Genomic DNA, 18,472 nt, shown 5'->3' on the forward strand with positions numbered 1-18,472 from the left:
GGTTGCGTAGCGATGCAGTGTGGTTTCTGTACCGGGTTTTAAATTCATTTCCTGTTATTCCCACATATGTTCCACTCTTGTTGTTGTCTTGCCGTCTGATATTAGCTTGGTAAACCAAGGCCGATTGTAAACAATTTCCGTCTAAGGGGCATTCAGATTTCTTACGGCAGTTACATAATCTGTTGATCTCGGTACTGGGTGTATTGTGTTGGCCGCTGTAAGTTGTTGTTTGTTTTGATTGCAGATTATTTGATTTACGTTATTCGTACAACTGTAGCTCAATTTGATGGTGTTACGGCTGAAAATTTTCCTGAGTTTGTTTCCCTGTTGGAAACACTTATCAACCAGGGTGAGGAATCTTCTCCCGACGCTGTTAGTGAAATTTTTACTAGGGGGGGGGAGTAAATCAGAGGGTGTTGTTACGAGGTCCGTTTGTTCTTCTTCTTTCCGTGGGGGTTCGAATTTGAGGTGATAATCATATCCACTTTGATTTAGAGCTGTCTGGTAGGGTGGCGCGGATAGATCAAAGTGTTTTTCGTCTGATGAAAGATATGACAATCCTTTGTTGATTCCTGCCGGTATATTCTTTGTGATGGAGGGTGGGTGGTTGCTCTCTCTATGTACGTATAGTGGGTGGCTGTTGGGTTTAATATATGGATTGTAAGAGCTGTCAGTGAGGTTGAATGTGACGTCCAGGAAGTTGACAATATTTTTATTAGCTTCGATTGTGACTTTCAGACCGTGTAGTTTGAAAATACGACAGATGGCTTTTTTTATTCTTTCAGTTTCTTTGGGTGTGTTGTCTACAGCGGCTAAGCCATCATCTCTGTACAGGCCGATAATTTTTCCGCAAATATCATGCAGCTGTGACAATAAAAAGCACAAAGAGCTGTCGAATATGTGAACCGATTTCAGGCAGCTTCGCCTGTTTATGTATAAAATGCACTGTCATACTAACCAAAGCTTAATTAGAATAATAAAAATTAATTAGAATAATAAAATTATTGTCAACTTCCTGGACGTCACATTCAACCGACTACCTTCCTATATATATATATATATATATATATATATATATATATATAGGGCCTACATTTCTAAACATCAGTTGCTCAATCCATTGAATATGAAATCCAGGTCATTCTAATTATACTTTGGTTAGTATGACAGTGCATTTTATACATAAACAGGCGAAGCTGCCTGAAATCGGTTTACATACTCAACAGCTCTTACCAAACTCCCTGAAGTACTTTTAGTACTGTGCAATTCGTAGGGCACGGTGTGGAAACATTTTGACCATACAATAAAACGGACATCAAAAGCAATGTGCTTGTTAAAACCAAATATCAATGAAACCAGTCATTTGCACACAGTGGCACAGAATATAATGATAACATGCTCATTGAACGATAAAACCAGACAGTGCCTGTCCCACCAACATATCAAAGTGTGAATAATACAGTAAGTGGCTTTAAAAATAAGGGATATATCTATTTTGATATGCATTTTATACTAGACAACTGACTACACTGTCGTATGACACCATCGGGCCTAAGTTTTATTTCCATATATCCATAGTTGTCATACTATTCATATGCAAATGGTAAAGTACGTTTTGTTAATTATATATATATCTTAATATTATATCATTCAATATTTAGTTATTTATGACTGTTTGATATTCGATATTGGTCACAGATTATTTCTAAACAGCTTGGATTGGAGTCAAATATTCCAAAGATGGGGGACAATTCTGATTCAACTTCTGACTTCTGAGAACTGGAATTATGCGCATATAACTGATACCGGTTGTACATTTATGTAAGTAAACTCAATTTCATCAAATATGAATGACACTCTCATCATCGCAATGAGAGATGGAACACAAAATCAACAATATTGCCATGTGTGTATTGTATCACAAAAATGGTCAGCTAAAATTGTGATGTTTGACATATACTTTACTCGCCCTACGTGTGGATAGAAGAGTGTTTGTAAAACAATGTGGATAAGTAGTATAATTGATATTGAAAAAAAATATATATATCAACATACTAGTCTGTAGTTTATCCCGGTTTAAAATTTTGAATTTATGCATCATTAAACATTTTTGTGTTACTTTACTTTACTGACAAAAATTACATGAAAGGCATTGAAGTTATATTTATATTTATGCAACTATGAACAGTGTAATTTTATTATTTTTCTATGTTACAATATGTTAAATTAACAAGTAGGGGATCTATGGAAATTAAAAAAAAGAAAGCTGTCAAGACCGATATATATATATGATAGACATATACAGTAGATAATCATCGTATTTTGGAATAATTCAATATAACCAAAACGTATGATTTTATTAAATAATAACCAAGGAGTATCAGTCCTTGTTGGATTTGTTTTGTGTTGCACAAGGGAAGTTAAACATGCGAGACATATGATTTTTTTTTTGTTTCATTTCAATTTGTCTTTTCTCTTGACCATTGATAGGCTGTTATTAAATACACGGTATGCCCCCCCCCCCCCTTCACGTTATAGCCAAATCAACTACCGCAGCTCATGATTTTCTTTTGGTGGGCTTAAGTTAGTTGCAGAATCATTCCAAATTTGGGTGATTTTGATACAACACACAATGAAGCGCATTTTAGCATGTTCCAGCGGGCGCAATATATTTACATACACCTAGCGTCGGCAGCCGGTAGGCAATTACCAAGGCAACATTCCAAGGCACTTTTCTAGACAGTCCAATGACCGTTATACAAAAATCATTGCTTTGTAACACTTGGGAGAAATATAATACGAACATAAAACGGGGAATGAATATTAACAAGAAATGATAAATGCCAATTCTTTTGATTGGTAGATTGTTGAGATGTTGTCAATGGATTTGTATTAATAATATTAGCGTTGTGAGTGTCCCGTTAAATTTATCGCATAATGACTGGTCCCATCGATATCAATTCGATATATTGTAATATGCAGTTGACGACGGCCGCTACTCCTCTCGGAACTTATCCAACCGATGCGACAGAAATGCCGCACAATCGCTTGAACCGTTGCCTCGCTAGTCTAACTTTGTCCGTCGTCGATCATTTGCAAGAGGCGAATACTCTCCATCTCAGTGTCTTCGTCTAAACAGCTTGACATGTTAGCAATTATAATTGTTCAAAATCAGAAACTGCATTCAAAATTGAACTGTTCACACGGAGTTAATTTAGGTAATTTCTGATAATAACAATGAGTAAAACATGATTGTTTGATGAATGTTTGACTGGACGCTTACACGTTGTAATAGTTGAATCCATCTGAAATCCTGGTCCGTTGTTTTGATTAACTGCTACGTAGGCGTGTATGTAATTTTATTGCGTCTACAACGGTTACTGGATAGTATAGGAAAGTGTCTGAAGATGTTGCACAGTATCCACAAGGTCACCAGTGTGAGTGGTTAACCATTGTTTCCTATTGCAAGGCTCACACACTACGTCGGATTCGATCACCACTTGTGACTGTTATCCAGGGTGTCCAAGTATCATACATGTTGAAATTGTCCTCGCTGTGTTGAGTTTAATGACTTTCACATTTCATATCTACTCACGCACATTCCAAGTATCACATTCGTCCAATAAACGTTTTCTTTTGCCCAACTTCAGCAAAAGGGTGGAAAGCAAAGTCCACGTCTTGCATTAACACATAGGATTTCTCATGATTCAATTTCAACGATCTGAGATTTGTCAATTGGATGTCCAATTTATAATTACTCCTCAACTACACCCTATGTTTTCTACATAATTGCCAGTAACTCCTTATAGTATTATGCGGTATTAGGCTACCAGTAATCTTAATGTTAAATAATATTGTGCACACTTGGGTACGACAATTGAACGACAGAAATTTACTCATTATTTAACCGACGTTAATTTGAAAACATTAAACGCACAATTTCATTTGTCTTGTGTTTAATGGAGCATTTTCACTTCAGAAGAGTTCAGAGGGTCAACAGCATTGGGAAGTTGGGTTGGCTATTAATCAGTATTTTTTTTCAAATTTTCACGAATGTATACTGTGATTTAATTTTATTTGTTTAAAATGTAGGTGTTGAAGGGCATAACTTGTGACCTGGGTACTATTTCACCGATCTATGATTATCATTACTGTTGTTACCAGTACACAATCATGTTAGAACACAGCTGCCTTTGTAGTCTGTCAATACACCTCTTAGTCTGTCATTTTTGCCACGAAAAACAAGGATATATTCTTTAGTTCATGTTTTTACTCGTCTATCTAATGCTGACTTAATTCATTTTTTTACCTTTTAGCAATTTGTCACTAGCTAGATGTCCAAACAATTGGTCAATGACTAGATAATGAATATTATGTGTAGGCGGTGTTGCAATGTCATCACAGGTTGCATTTCTCTTTTAGTGGACTTATTGTTTTCTTTGTTGTAAGTGCCTCAATTCGTGATACATAGAGCTTAGATAGATATAGTCATTAGTCGGTAACAAAGCTAGGTAAAACATACAATTGCGGGACACATTCTACAAGCTCGCAACATTTTGAGAATAGGCGAACCATTTTAAGAGACGATCGCAACTTACCGCATGGTGGTGCTCTACACCTAGATCCACTAACGTCACTGTATCAATATATTCATCAATATGAACATTTCAACACATTGTCAAGATGAATATTCAGGAATAACTGGCATCAAATCGTTCCAGTTGTTTAACTGTCCAGTTGGCTTGTCGCTAAAAATGTCATACACAAGTATAAGGCTTTGGGTTCTGGTTTAATACTGAACATTCAAAATGAAAAAGAATACATTTGACTCAATAGCATATGTGTCTTTACAAATACAATAAACGTTGATACAGAATCGCTGTAATAAGCTTTCGGTATATGGTGCACTACATTGCGCAATCCAAATAAACGATAACAGCCTAAAAGCAGAACCTACACGGCGCTTATTCGTTGTTATAGCACGTGCATTAAAGATTTCTTAATTAGTTCCAATATAAATTCAATAAAAGATAGGCATTTTATACTGTAATATGTCAATGACAAAGTGACTACATATGATGCAAATATGTTGATTTCAGGAGACAGATGTATTTAAAAAAAATATCACTAAATTATATTAATATACATCTGTCACCGTAACGCCATAAGTTACAGCGTGCCATAATTTTTCGGTATTTCCGGGGTATTTTCATCCTACCATATAAGTAAATGCTCAAAATTCTCTAATAATAAAAACAAACAGTGCTGCAACCAGGGCTTGACCGGACTCAACGCAAAGAAGTTCGCTGATTCTGTTCTAAACGTTTTGGATTTCGGCATTCTCATGATGTATTCTTGGAAGGAAAAGATGTTTAACAATAACTCAGTACGCCGCCGTCGCATCGACCTCCGCTGCGCGTCGGTCGATACTTCCGCTGTAGTGTCTATGTGCATACTTTGATATATTCTCGTAATAACCTCATATTATTGAGACAATGTGCTTGTAATATATTAAAATATTTTAACAACAAATTATGTAAAAATGCACCTCCTGTATAGTTTTGAAAATTTGGAATCTAATGGACTATAATTCTATCAGATATTTAAGTTTTAAACTTCACCTAAAATAATCTTAGAAATACCTTTTTTATTTATTTTTTTATTAACCAATGTTATATTCAGGAACGCTATGTATACCCTATTGTTTTCACTTGTTTTACCGAAGTATCATGCATTGTAAGTACATATTCAGTACATGTTTATTTCTTTGTTGGAACAATACAATATGGCATAACGGGAACCATGGTTAGGCACATTTGCTGAATTCGAATCCCATATTTATATGTCCGTATATGTGCCTGAATATAAAATTGTGTTTAATTTAGCTTAACACGACTAGCTCGGGACATATGTAGGATAGCATGAGATACACCTCTTGAACTATGACGCTATGAGGCATGTGAACATTGTTGTCCTCAAACGACGACGAAACCATATCCCATATATCTAGAAAATGCACTCCAATACCCCCAAACACCCGACGTATCATTCTGTTCATGTCATAGAAAACCCAGTTGGCACTATGTATAGTTTGTTCTATAAATACGTTATTATCACGTGGATGCGCAAGTTTAATCACAATTTTTGAAGTGGGACATCTTGACATTAGACGCTGAACAGCCAATTTAGCATGATATATTCTTTCTAAGAACGCTCGGTTTGTGAAAGCACCATAATGAAATGCAAAATTTAAAACAATAACATAGTTTTTTGAAGAGCAATTATTTTGAGAAATCCTATCGAGTAAATCACTCTCTAAAACACCTGTTTTAAATCTAACTACAATATTTCCAGTTCTTGGGTACACGAAATGCATGACAATATCATTGATTGATTTTAGAGCATTTCCTATTTGTTTTATTGTGGAATCACCACAAAGAATGAGTTTTTTATCACCTAGACATATGGCTGCCTGTTGTTTCGTCCACTGCTGACTTCTGCATACCAGAGGCACGAATACAGATCTGTTCTTCCAATAACCATCGCTTAAGGGTACAGGTAAATCCGCAGTACATGGAGCCAGGGCTTCTAGTGATGGCAGTGCCTCTGTTATAATGAGAAATACTATTTTTGTATTTATTTTTTATTTGTTTATAAGCATTGCATTAAACCACAGTTGATGCGTACTTTACTGTTCACAAATTTAAATAATTACATAGTGTCACATTAGATCATACCTTTTATTCGTAATTTCATCGGCGTACCATTGAGTTGTGGATTTAGAAAGTTTCTGTGGAATTGTAAGAAAAAAATATTTTAACAATGGACATCATGACATTACAGTCTATTCATGCGAGTATAGAAATATTATGTCGGGTGATAATCCCCTGACAATGTCCTCAACTTTATTGCAATCAAATATACATTGAAAATGACGTGTATTTTAAAATGACGTTTGTGTTTTTAAAAAGGACGTGAGTGTTTTAAAATGACGTGTGTGTTTTGAAATGATGTGTGTGCAGTCGTTACCACTGAATACAAATTTCGTGTATAAAAAGAAAAAAACGCGTGGATGAACCTTTTTACGCCTGTGGAGGGCGCAATCATTGAATGATTTTTTTCGTGTGTGTGTTAACAAAAATCGCGTGCATTAACCTATTCACGCCTGTGGAGGCGTCGTTTCAAGTGATAGCCATTTTCGTTTGTGGATTTCCATAACGTCAATAAGGTATGTAAAAAGAAACTTATCCAGCACGAACGTTTTATTAATTCGGTCCTATAAATTTACCGACACTGTGTATACCTCAGAGGCCTGTTGATTTATTACGAATAGACCAGTATCGGTATATTGTTCGACCCCCACGGGACTAGACGTCCATGTATTTATGTGGTTCCAGTATGGTTTTTATTACCTCTGTCAACTCTGCTATTGGTATTTAGTCATCTTGTCTAGCAAGTATATATAATAAAGCTATGATCGGGCAAATGTTTATGACGACACTCATTGTTCTATTAAACACATGATACAGCGAGTTACTATGCATCTACAATTTACAAACAATCTTCTGAATAGAATGTATGCACTGAATTCTCCTGACACATGTGTTTTTCAAGTATAAGTACTGTCATTGCTTGCAACTAGTTCTCTGAAACGACTCGAACAATTTCAATAAAACTGGCTACTATGACAACAAATATCGGGTTGCGGGCACACGTTTTTGTTTTTGAGTAATAAATTGTTGAATCATATCACTTAAATGTGTCCACAACCGGTTCTCCAAAATGACTGGGCCAATATCAATAAAACTTGTTTACATGTCTGTATACCATAACTTGTCCATGGTATATTTTACTTGTCCCACATTTCAGTACGATTTTCACTTCTATTGATCACACAATCATGGGAAACTAGAGAGTGTGTGCACTGATACAATCTGGATAAAATTGCATGTATTGTACGGTGTGTATGTTATATTACAATAAACAAGAAATCAATTAAAGAAAATAATTAAAATAAAATAATTATATGAAAAAATCTATAATCAGATTTGCGGGAATACAAATATTTGAGTGGTTTTATGTTTTCTTGTTATTTTTGAAAATATTTAATCAACCTAAATCCAATGGTTTAACCTGAAAATTTGCTCGGAATATATTTTATGAAGCAGTTTGTAAATATACAGGGAACTGATGGGCACAACAATGACTAACTATGGTAAGCTAAATCAACGTCTTTGCACTTTATCCTATATATGTTTCACGTTCAAGTTGCCATCCGGACATTTTCACCAGCTGAAAAGAATTGCCGATGAAAACAACAGTCGAAAAATTTACGATCACTGCCCTTTAAGACCTGTTTGTCTTTCTATAATAAATAAGAAATCATTCCAGGTTTTGAGAACGATAGTTGCAATGTCGAGAGTTGACGAGTCTTCAATTATGACATCAAAGAAAGCCTATGGACTTTAATTAATCAGGACTATAGACAACTCAAAGTTTCATTAAGACCTGTTGATTGTTTTTTTCCAGATATTATTGGAATAACTCAAAATTGACTAATCGCTATGGAAATATGGTAATACAAATTCCCGACTAGTAAGATCATCTATGTACCACGTCTCATTGAAGTTATTCTTGAAATATTCATGCATAAATACATACAGGGTAACCACAAAGACTCATTTTGTGTGCTTTGCGCAACAGTCAAATGTTGGCCAAGGGTCGGGTTTGAACCCATAGCAATAATCACAGCCTGTAGAACCTCCAACGTCTAAGCTGTTTGGACTTTCATGGAAAATAAACAAATTAAGTGATTACTTCCTCCGTATTGTATGAGCAAATGGCAAAAACATTCAATAGTCTCTTTTGCAATTATTTAAATTAAGTTTGGCTATGAGGTGCCATACTGGAGAGTCCAGCAGTGCTACCAAAAACCTTACCATGTTTCTTGTGACGTAAGTTGGCCATTGTTTGCTTTGGGTTTACAAATATTAAAACCTCACTGTTGTCGGTAAAGATAAAAGGCCATTTATTGAAAAAAAAATGACCGAATATTTGTTAAGATGTACTGGGTGAAAATGTGGCTTACTTAATGGCTATATATTGGTTTTAGGTAAATAAGGCTGTGTTCAACCTAACAAATATGAATTACTTTTTTACTGACCTTTGAGTCAAATTATTATTACCAATGTTATGTGCTACACATGTCAAGGACTTATTGTTGCCATGGAAACAACAAGCTGACTTGTATATATTTTGTTTCCTATTTATTGTTTACCTTGTCCGCAATGATAATGTCTGTCCTTGTCGTTGTCACAATTTCTTTGTGACCAATCCAATTCAAGATGGAATGGTAAAATGTTTCAGTGTCAAATTATTCAAAAACAAGCCATTCTAGAATCGATCTTGGTCATACATTATTACAATATCGATATATATATATATATATATATATATATATGTATGGATTTCGTTCAAACTTGGTTATATATTATGGGACATTACGAGACCTTGGTGCACTTAATTTTGTTTTACTGATCAATTTCAAAATGTTTAACTGGCTAATTATAACCCCATAATTGTAAACCCAATGACCAACTTTGGTAGCACAGGTGTTCAGTATTCAATTGCCCATATTTAAGACCTTGGGAGGGCGCTGTAACAAAATTCCTAATTTTACTTCCGGGTGGATAGATCCGCCATTTTGTTTTTAAAACGCTACCGCGATACTACTCATCATGAAACACTACTGCGTACCTTTATGCTATAACAACTCGTCTAAAAACAGAAATTTGCAGTTTTATCGGATCCTAAGGGATAAAGAAGTGAGGAAAAGATATATTATTGCCGTAAGGAATGATAATTTGAAAGTAGAAGCAGAAAACACCAGGATCTGTAGTGTGCACTTTATAGATGGCAAGAAAGCACACTGGTGTGATGTACCGTCAATTTTTCCTTGGACAAAAGCACAGAGACAAAGAAAACCACAAGCAAACAGAACATATGTAACAAAGCCACAAGCAGTTGAAATTCCACAAGCTACTAATGAAGTTAATACCATCGACACAAGGACATAGACTATAACAAGTATGAGAATGATTCTACAAAATCGACATATAGATTTAAGATTTGTTTTGATTACTTCGGGAAATCTGTTGAACATATTACCTCGGTAACCAGGCAAAAACTCACACAATTGAATCAGTTTTATGGTGATGTGTAGACTAAGACTTGGTTTGTTTGAAACTGATTTGGCAGAGAGATTTGTGATAAGCCAGCCAAGCATTTCAAGGATATTTGACTCTTGGATAAACATGATGTTTTTCGAGTTAAAAGAAATTGATATATGGCCTTCACGTGAACTTGTCAATGAAACTATGCCTGAATGTTTCAAACGAAACTATCCATCCATCAGAGTCATAGTTGATGCAACTGAAATACAGATGGAGAGTCCATCAGCCCCTGATATGCAGTCAGTTACATTCTCAAACTATAAGAGCAGAAATACTGTAAAAGCACTTGTTGGAATTACTTCCAGTGGAGCAGTGTCTTTTGTGTCTGGTCTTTATACAGGTTGGTAATATTTCACTGGATTCAATATTTTTTTTTTATTAATTGTACACTTATATGTTCTATATATTTGTATTAGTAGTTACTTTGTTTGTACCCATGTTTTGCAAGACATACCATACGCCATACTAAATCGATGGCAAATAAATGTACTTTGATTTTGTTAGCTAAAATGTCCTCATTGCTGTGACAATAATACTTACTGAATAAGTCTAGATATTTTAAATGAATATTGTCTGCCATATACTGACATTCACATTTATTTTATTTTCTGTAGGGTTAATTTCAGATAAAGAACTGACTATTCTGTCAAATTTACCAGACAAACTGGAAAAGAGAGATGCAGTGATGCTGATAAGGGATTTGACATACAAGATCAGCAAGCACCCAGGGGAGCAATTGTGAATATCCCACCATTCATGCAGGGTGGTCAACAAATGTCTGTTCAAGATGTTGTTGCAACCCAGAATAATGCATCGCTTCGTATCCATGTGAAGATTTGCATGGAGAAGATAAAAAACTATCAGATATTTGATAGACCAATTCCAGTGTCAAAATGTGGACTTGCAAACCAAATATTTTATGTATGTGCATTGCTCACTACTTTCTGGCCATATCTAGTGCCTGAAATTGTAAACACACATATAGTATACAAGTAAGATGACCGCTTATTGCAGTAAAATAAACAGTAAATGATGTAATATATAAAACTAGTTTTATTACATGTTACTTCACAAGGTTTATAGTTATTTGAATATTGTATAAAAACATTGCATTCTCTGCATTGAAAGAGTAAATGTAATTCATGTAAATAATTTCAATAACAAATACTTGAAAAAACATGTATTGTGTAAATAATTGGTTTTGTAGTGGTTTAAATTACAAATTGTTTTGTTTGTTAAATTTCCCTGAATCATTTGTATCTGTATAGTTCAGAAAACAATGGTATGCCACATTTCACACGCTCTGTAAATAGTTCTGCGACTACATTGTCCACATAAAATGACTGCAATTTTGGAAATACCATAGTTGTCCATTCTTCTTCATTAAATATTATTCTTTCCACATGTATGTCATTATTTTGAGTGTAAATTACAAAGTCACACCACTGTCTTTTGGTTACAGATAATTGACACTGCACTTGGTAATAGTACATATGGTGACGATGTAATTTCAGCATGTCATTTTTACCTTTTCGTAGTGCAGATGCGGACCCACGTTGAGCTGCGAGTTCTTTAATTGTAAGATTTGACACTAGGCATTTGATCTCAAGGTTTCCTACTGTGGGCTAGCTAGATGGGTCATGAACAGTGCGATCAACACTACCTGTAAGCCATGAATTTTCTGGCATTATTGAAAGCCCAGTCTCCATCACAGGGTGACCATTTTTCTTCATACACTCTACATAAGCCTTTGATGCCTTGGGCTCAAACTCTATACCATGATTGCAGGCCTTTGATATATAGTTTTGTTTGCTGTATCCCATGATTTTTTTTACAAATTATCTGGTAGTGTTGTCTTTTCCGATTGAAAATGGTATCAACAATGGATGCAGTTATTTTACCATGCCTGTGTTTGAACCAATTTTCATTGTCAGACTGACCTCTAGTATCATGTTCTATTTGATCAACTTCTTCATTTGTCAGTCTTTGATTTTTTTCAAAATCAAGACACTTCTTACTAAATTTGACATCTTGGGATAACTTGACAGAGTTTGGTTGATGGCTTGATTCAGGCTGGTTTTCTGTAGGCCTATCTTGTGTTGTTTCTGGTTGAACGTTTGTTTCATAGTGATTACTGAGTATACCTGTGGGGGAATGCAGTTAAAAACCGGACTCCTTGAGCGGGGGTATACAAATGTCAGACACGGAGACAGCAATTCGTCTAAGAAACTAATAAACTAATGGTTTATTCAACAGCGAATGCTGGAACATAGTAACGAGTTACAAACTAAAGAAATACATATCGAGAAGCGTGTGTTTCATTCTTATATACCCTTAAATCGAACGTCATAGGAAACATAGCCCACAAAAACAGAGTGAAAAAAGGCGGGAAAGCTTGAAGGACAAACTTACGATCAGTGATTGGCCATGTCTATGAAAATACTATGTCGTGATTGGCTCTATAAATACCATGGTAACAAGACTAATTAAACACACGTAATTAACAAGAGGATTTACTTTAAGAATCCGGCTGGCTAATATAAAAGGCTGATATATAAACTATTAGTATCACAGCTGGTACTACATGAAACGGGTGTGGAGTCGCTTGTCCTTGAATTTCATATAACTCGGAGTAACTTTCTCCGACATTCTCCACGCCACAAAAGGTGTTTACTGAAAAAACTGAAATTCATTTCAAAATCAAAAAAAAAAAAATCGTGTCAATAGACCACAGAGTAAGTATTCAAAATAAAGAATCATGGGTTTCTATCTTGAAACCGAAATAATAGTAGTTAAAGTCAATAATAATTGTTAAAAGTCAATGGGGTAGCATTACTCAGTTCCTATATATAATCTGTTCTGCATTCGAACAATATGAAATGCAAAATATATAGTTCAAATGTTATATCAAATTTGAGATACGTAGTCTGGCGGCTACCGCTGCATCCCTCGCTGGACGTTTAATAATTTCCTCATTGTGGGGAGGGACATCTATCGTCGGAGGGGTAGTTTGTTGGACTTCCGCCATCTGATCATCTGTTGATTGCGTTGTGTTTTCTTCGAATTCTTTGGATATAACCTCCAAAGGATATAGCTTATGAATGGGACGATTCGTTGGTCCCCTGGCTGTAGCAACTTCTGCTGAACGAACAAGTTTATCGTTCCCGTATATAAGTTTGGTAACTGTGCCAAGTTGCCAATTGAGTCTCTTTTCAGTGTCACTGTGAATTATTACAACCTCGCCAACTCGTATAGTGTTGTGTTTACTTCCAGACGTCGTGTGTCTTTCACGGAGTGCCGTCAAATATTCTGTTGACCAGCGTGTCCAGAACTGTACATGGAGGCGAGACAAGTGTTTGTAACGGTCGTTAATTTCCTCGTGTTGAGTGTAGGACGGGTCATAGATTTCTTCATCAGACACGTTTATATACGGTAGTGCTGTGACTTGTCGTCCGTGTAGTAAATGGTTCGGTGTCAGACCAACATTGTCATCCAAGTTTGACGATACATACGTTAATGGGCGGTCATTTAGTACGGTTAACCATAAAAACTTAGTAAATTTCCTGTCGTCTATATCGAGCCTCACGTTTAAGAAGGCCTTTTCAATGTCACTTGTTAAAGCAATCCGGTTGCCACGAAACCTCAATAAAATGGCCGGCAAGTCGTTAATGAGCGATGGTCCAGCTTGAAGACATTCATTCAAACTGGGGTAGTCTGCACCTTGTTTACATGAACAGTCGTAAACAACTCGTATCGGTGTTGTCACGGAATCTTTCTTCACACCATGGTGAGGTATATAATGTCCGATTAGCGGGTCATCTTCATCGACCTCTTCGATGAAATCACGACGTCTTTGGTCTGTTAAAATGTCATCGTATTTCTTAATAACATCCGGCGCGAGTCGGCGGATCATAGCACGTGTCCGCTTAACAGTAATATTCAAGTTAGTGGGTAAAGGTTCGTGGTCTTCCTTCCACGGTAACTTTGCGGTATATTTTCCATTTTCGACTTTTAAATGTGTTTTACAGTAAGACTCGAATGTCAACTGCGTTTCGTCGATTTCTGGATTAGTGATTCCAATGGCTTCTAAATCCCATAGGTTATGGATCGGAGGTTCCGTTTCGGTTGGTGTCGCCTCAGCGTGCATCATGTTGACTTTGAAATCGGGGTTGTTTCTATATTGTCCGATTGGTCCAGAGAGCAAATATCTGAATTTCGATGAGATGGCTATAGGTCCAAGTTGACCACGCACGGTGTGATCCCCTACGTAATTCCAGTATTGGTCGGCTCCAATGAGTAAGTCGATATCCATACGACGTGTGGTTGTCATTGGGTGGGCTAACTTTAAACCCTGCAAGTGTTCAGCATTGCGTACTTTCGCAGATATTTGATCCGCGACTCTGGTTGTGATGACAGGAGCAATCATGGCATTGATAGTAGACATATTACCATCCAATTCGTGGGCGATAATGTCCGTGTATTCTACTTCTCTTTGTTCAGTAGCATTGTCACCAAATGTCGCAAGGTTAATATTTTCCTTCTTAGTAACTGTGACAGAAAGTTCACGAGCGAATTTCGCAGAAATGAACGTAGCATTGGCTCCCTCGTCGAACATTACGACAGCATTAATGGGTTGGTCGTTCCTCACAGAAATAGGAACTATGGCAGTTTTCAATAAAACCGGCCCCGCATTATTAGGTTTAGTTGCTAAAGTGTCCGGATATTGGTCTTGACAACGGTCATTATTGAAATAGTTCTTATCCGGAAGTGGCGACACTTTGGTAAAATTCACAGTAATAACTTCCGTGGTGGCATCCGCGGTTTGTGATTTCTTTGTTTGACTCGGAGCGGGACTCGAAGTTGACGCGGATTCTTCAAAATGAAGACTCGTGTGATGTTTTCTTTTGCAAATTCGACAAGTGTATCGAGATTTGCAGTCAGCTACCCTGTGTTTTCCAAAACAGTTAAAACATTGTCTGTTTTTGCGAATAATGTCCAAGCGTTGACGCGTATCGTTGATGACTCGACATTCAGCGGCGTGATGTGCACCTTTGCAGAATGGGCAAACTTTTCGTGTATGTCGTGGCTCTTGTTGTGATTTCGATGTTTGGCCCGTTGAGACGTGAGTGTGAAAAGCGGCTGTGATCTCTGGTGGATTCGGCGCATTCACTATAGATAGTTCTTCCAGTGAACATCCGGCTCGAAGAACGTTTATCTCTCGTAGTATAGCTTTACGCAAATCGGGTAAATTCCACGCAACATCCCCACGATCCCGAGCTATTTGTTGGCGGATGTTTGCAGGCAACTTATCTCTTATCATCGGTACGAGTAGTTCCCCATATGTGGATTCATTCTTACCCAATGATTGAAGGCCTCGAACATTACTCTCAATAGAATCGTAGAAATGTCTCAAACTAATGATATCGTTGCACGGTTGTCGCAACTGCCACAATGCGGTCATATGGGCGTCGATCAATAAATGTTTTTGTCCATATCTAGCGACCAGTAAGTCCACGGCATGTTTATAGTTGGCCTCGGTGAGGGCTAAACCCGATATAGTATGACTTGCCTTGCCAGTTAACAAACTTCGTAGATATGTGAACTTTTGAATATTGTCGAGACTGGTGTCTTCGTGAATGGACGATTTAAACAAGTCAAAGAAACTCACCCATTCTAGCGTGTTACCATCAAATGTTTGTAGTTGTAACTTCGGCAAAGCAATCGTATTCTTAGATCTCCCACGGGGTGTATGATCGATACCAGATGCTCCATTGTTGCTACCGGTGTTGGGACGATGGTTTTCTATGAAAGTGGTGATCCGATGATTTCTTTTGTAGATCTCGGACTGGGAATCGCATGACGCTTCACTCACTGTATCGTAGTTTGCCTCGTTGGTGAGGTTGAGTATCTTCTCTTCAGTTGCGTTGTGTGCGTGATACTTATCAGAGAGCTGCTTGTTGAGTGCCACGAGTAAGTTGTATGCTGTTGTTTTGTCAGCTTCTTCGGAGTATTTGTCGATGACTTCCTCAGCTCGGGTGAAAAGTTTCGTCATGTGCGCTCGTTGACCACGGCGAGTCAACTTCAGCCTGGTGATGCTTTCTTCAGCTTGTGTGTCTGGCATTTTCTCGGTGATATCCTGGTCTCGGCAACCAGAAATGTGGGGGAATGCAGTTAAAAACCGGACTCCTTGAGCGGGGGTATACAAATGTCAGACACGGAGACAGCAATTCGTCTAAGAAACTAATAAACTAATGGTTTATTCAACAGCGAATGCTGGAACATAGTAACGAGTTACAAACTAAAGAAATACATATCGAGAAGCGTGTGTTTCATTCTTATATACCCTTAAATCGAACGTCATAGGAAACATAGCCCACAAAAACAGAGTGAAAAAAGGCGGGAAAGCTTGAAGGACAAACTTACGATCAGTGATTGGCCATGTCTATGAAAATACTATGTCGTGATTGGCTCTATAAATACCATGGTAACAAGACTAATTAAACACACGTAATTAACAAGAGGATTTACTTTAAGAATCCGGCTGGCTAATATAAAAGGCTGATATATAAACTATTAGTATCACAGCTGGTACTACATGAAACGGGTGTGGAGTCGCTTGTCCTTGAATTTCATATAACTCGGAGTAACTTTCTCCGACAATACCCTGTGGTATGTCTGGCTGATGGTTAGGGTCCGGATGAATGTCAGTTGTATTCTCTGTTGTTTCTCGCTGAATATTCAGTTTAACCTTTGATGTGGTTGGCTGTTCATGAAATATGTCTGGTGAAGCAGAAGTACTGGCCAAATGAAGTTCTGTTTCTGGTAGGCAGATGCCATTGTTCTGGTAGTGATGTGCATGTTGGTTTTTCATTATTGCTGCTCTTCTTGTTAGAAATACATGTCAAAGCATATAGAAAAGCAGCAGCATGACAACAAATACCTGACAGACCTGCAGGACATGTACACTTGGATGAATGTACGACTAAACTTGATTTGGATATTGCTCTATATACCAAATAAGTTAGTGCCGTTTTCATTGATGGTAACACTGATGCTCTCAGGTAAATAAATGGAGATTCGTCTGACATAGGGTGGTATTTAACTTGAGCAATATGTCCAGAACAATACAACCTATATCCTTTGCCAAATAATTTGTCACATCATTTTGCCTTATCTTGCAGATGAGGTTGATTCACCAGAAAATGCAACATAACACCATAATCCATTCCAGGTGGCACCTGTTTAATAAGAAATATATATATATATATATATATATATTAGTTCTGTCAATTAGTGAATAGGTTGCATGTTTATATAAAAGTGTTGGCATGTCCTGTTTACCATTGCTTCTACTCAAGTGTTCCTAAATTCAAATCCATATTTTATGTTTAATATATATTTTTACATGCATCAACATTTGTAATAAATCAATATTTACCAATATGTTATGGTATGAATTTATATTTAAGGCAGGGGCCAAAACATGTAATCTTTAACTCTGAAATCAAGACAGTTTAGTGTTACATTTTATGTCAGACTTGGAAATTACACATCTGTTTCAAGACACATCTGTTTATGACATTTTAGCAGTTCCAGTTTAGACAATAAAGGAGGAGACATCCAACATTACAATGAACACATTTACACCTTATAATGGCCAAGCTGTATTTCCTCTAGCACAGTGGTTGAACTGAAAACACTCAACTTCAATTAAACTTTTTTGATACAGTTAAATTACAGTTACTAGTGGTTATTTTATAAAATCTTTGTCTGATTTGTGAGTGTTTGGCATGATAACAATAAAACAAGATGAAAGAATATTGCCACACAACTTTTAAACTTTGTGTGCTTGACAACAGTGACTGATATGAGAATAAAATGAATAAAAGTTTCATACCTTTTTACAAGTTCTGACTTTTTCTCTGAAGTCGATGCTCCTCGTGTACATGGCAGCCAAATGTTTTAACACTGTAAGTGTGGCTTCAGATTAAAGAAATTGATATGCTGTTCCAAAGATTGGCCCCTAAATAAGATATTGCGAATGTCCCCGCTACTGTGTTCATTCTAGGTACAAGTAAATCATTTCAACATCTTTGTCTTGTTCTATATTTATGATGTAAATACTGCAAATTATATGTTGACATTGATTGTGGGAGATTCTCATGAGTTATATCATACATAAAACTTAAAAGTAATGACTTATGAAGTATAAAATTATCAAGAATTTGGAGAGTATTGAA

General features: G+C 36.6%; 1 protein-coding gene across 1 annotated transcript; it reads right to left on the minus strand.

Moving 5' to 3' along the window:
• Positions 1–11,149: 11,149 nt before the first annotated feature.
• LOC146745880 (uncharacterized) lies at positions 11,150–16,353 on the minus strand. The gene is made up of 3 exons (XM_085498793.1): positions 13,155–16,353; positions 12,173–12,376; positions 11,150–11,193 (listed from the first exon to the last, which is right to left on the minus strand). Exons 1-3 carry the CDS (start codon positions 16,351–16,353, stop codon positions 11,150–11,152), a joined length of 3,447 nt encoding a protein of 1,148 aa, XP_085354919.1.
• Between the last annotated feature and the right edge of the window lie 2,119 nt (positions 16,354–18,472).

Source organism: Saccoglossus kowalevskii, chromosome 5 (genome assembly GCF_978046115.1).
Source record: "Saccoglossus kowalevskii chromosome 5, keSacKowa6.1, whole genome shotgun sequence".
Classification (NCBI taxonomy): domain Eukaryota; kingdom Metazoa; phylum Hemichordata; class Enteropneusta; family Harrimaniidae; genus Saccoglossus; species Saccoglossus kowalevskii.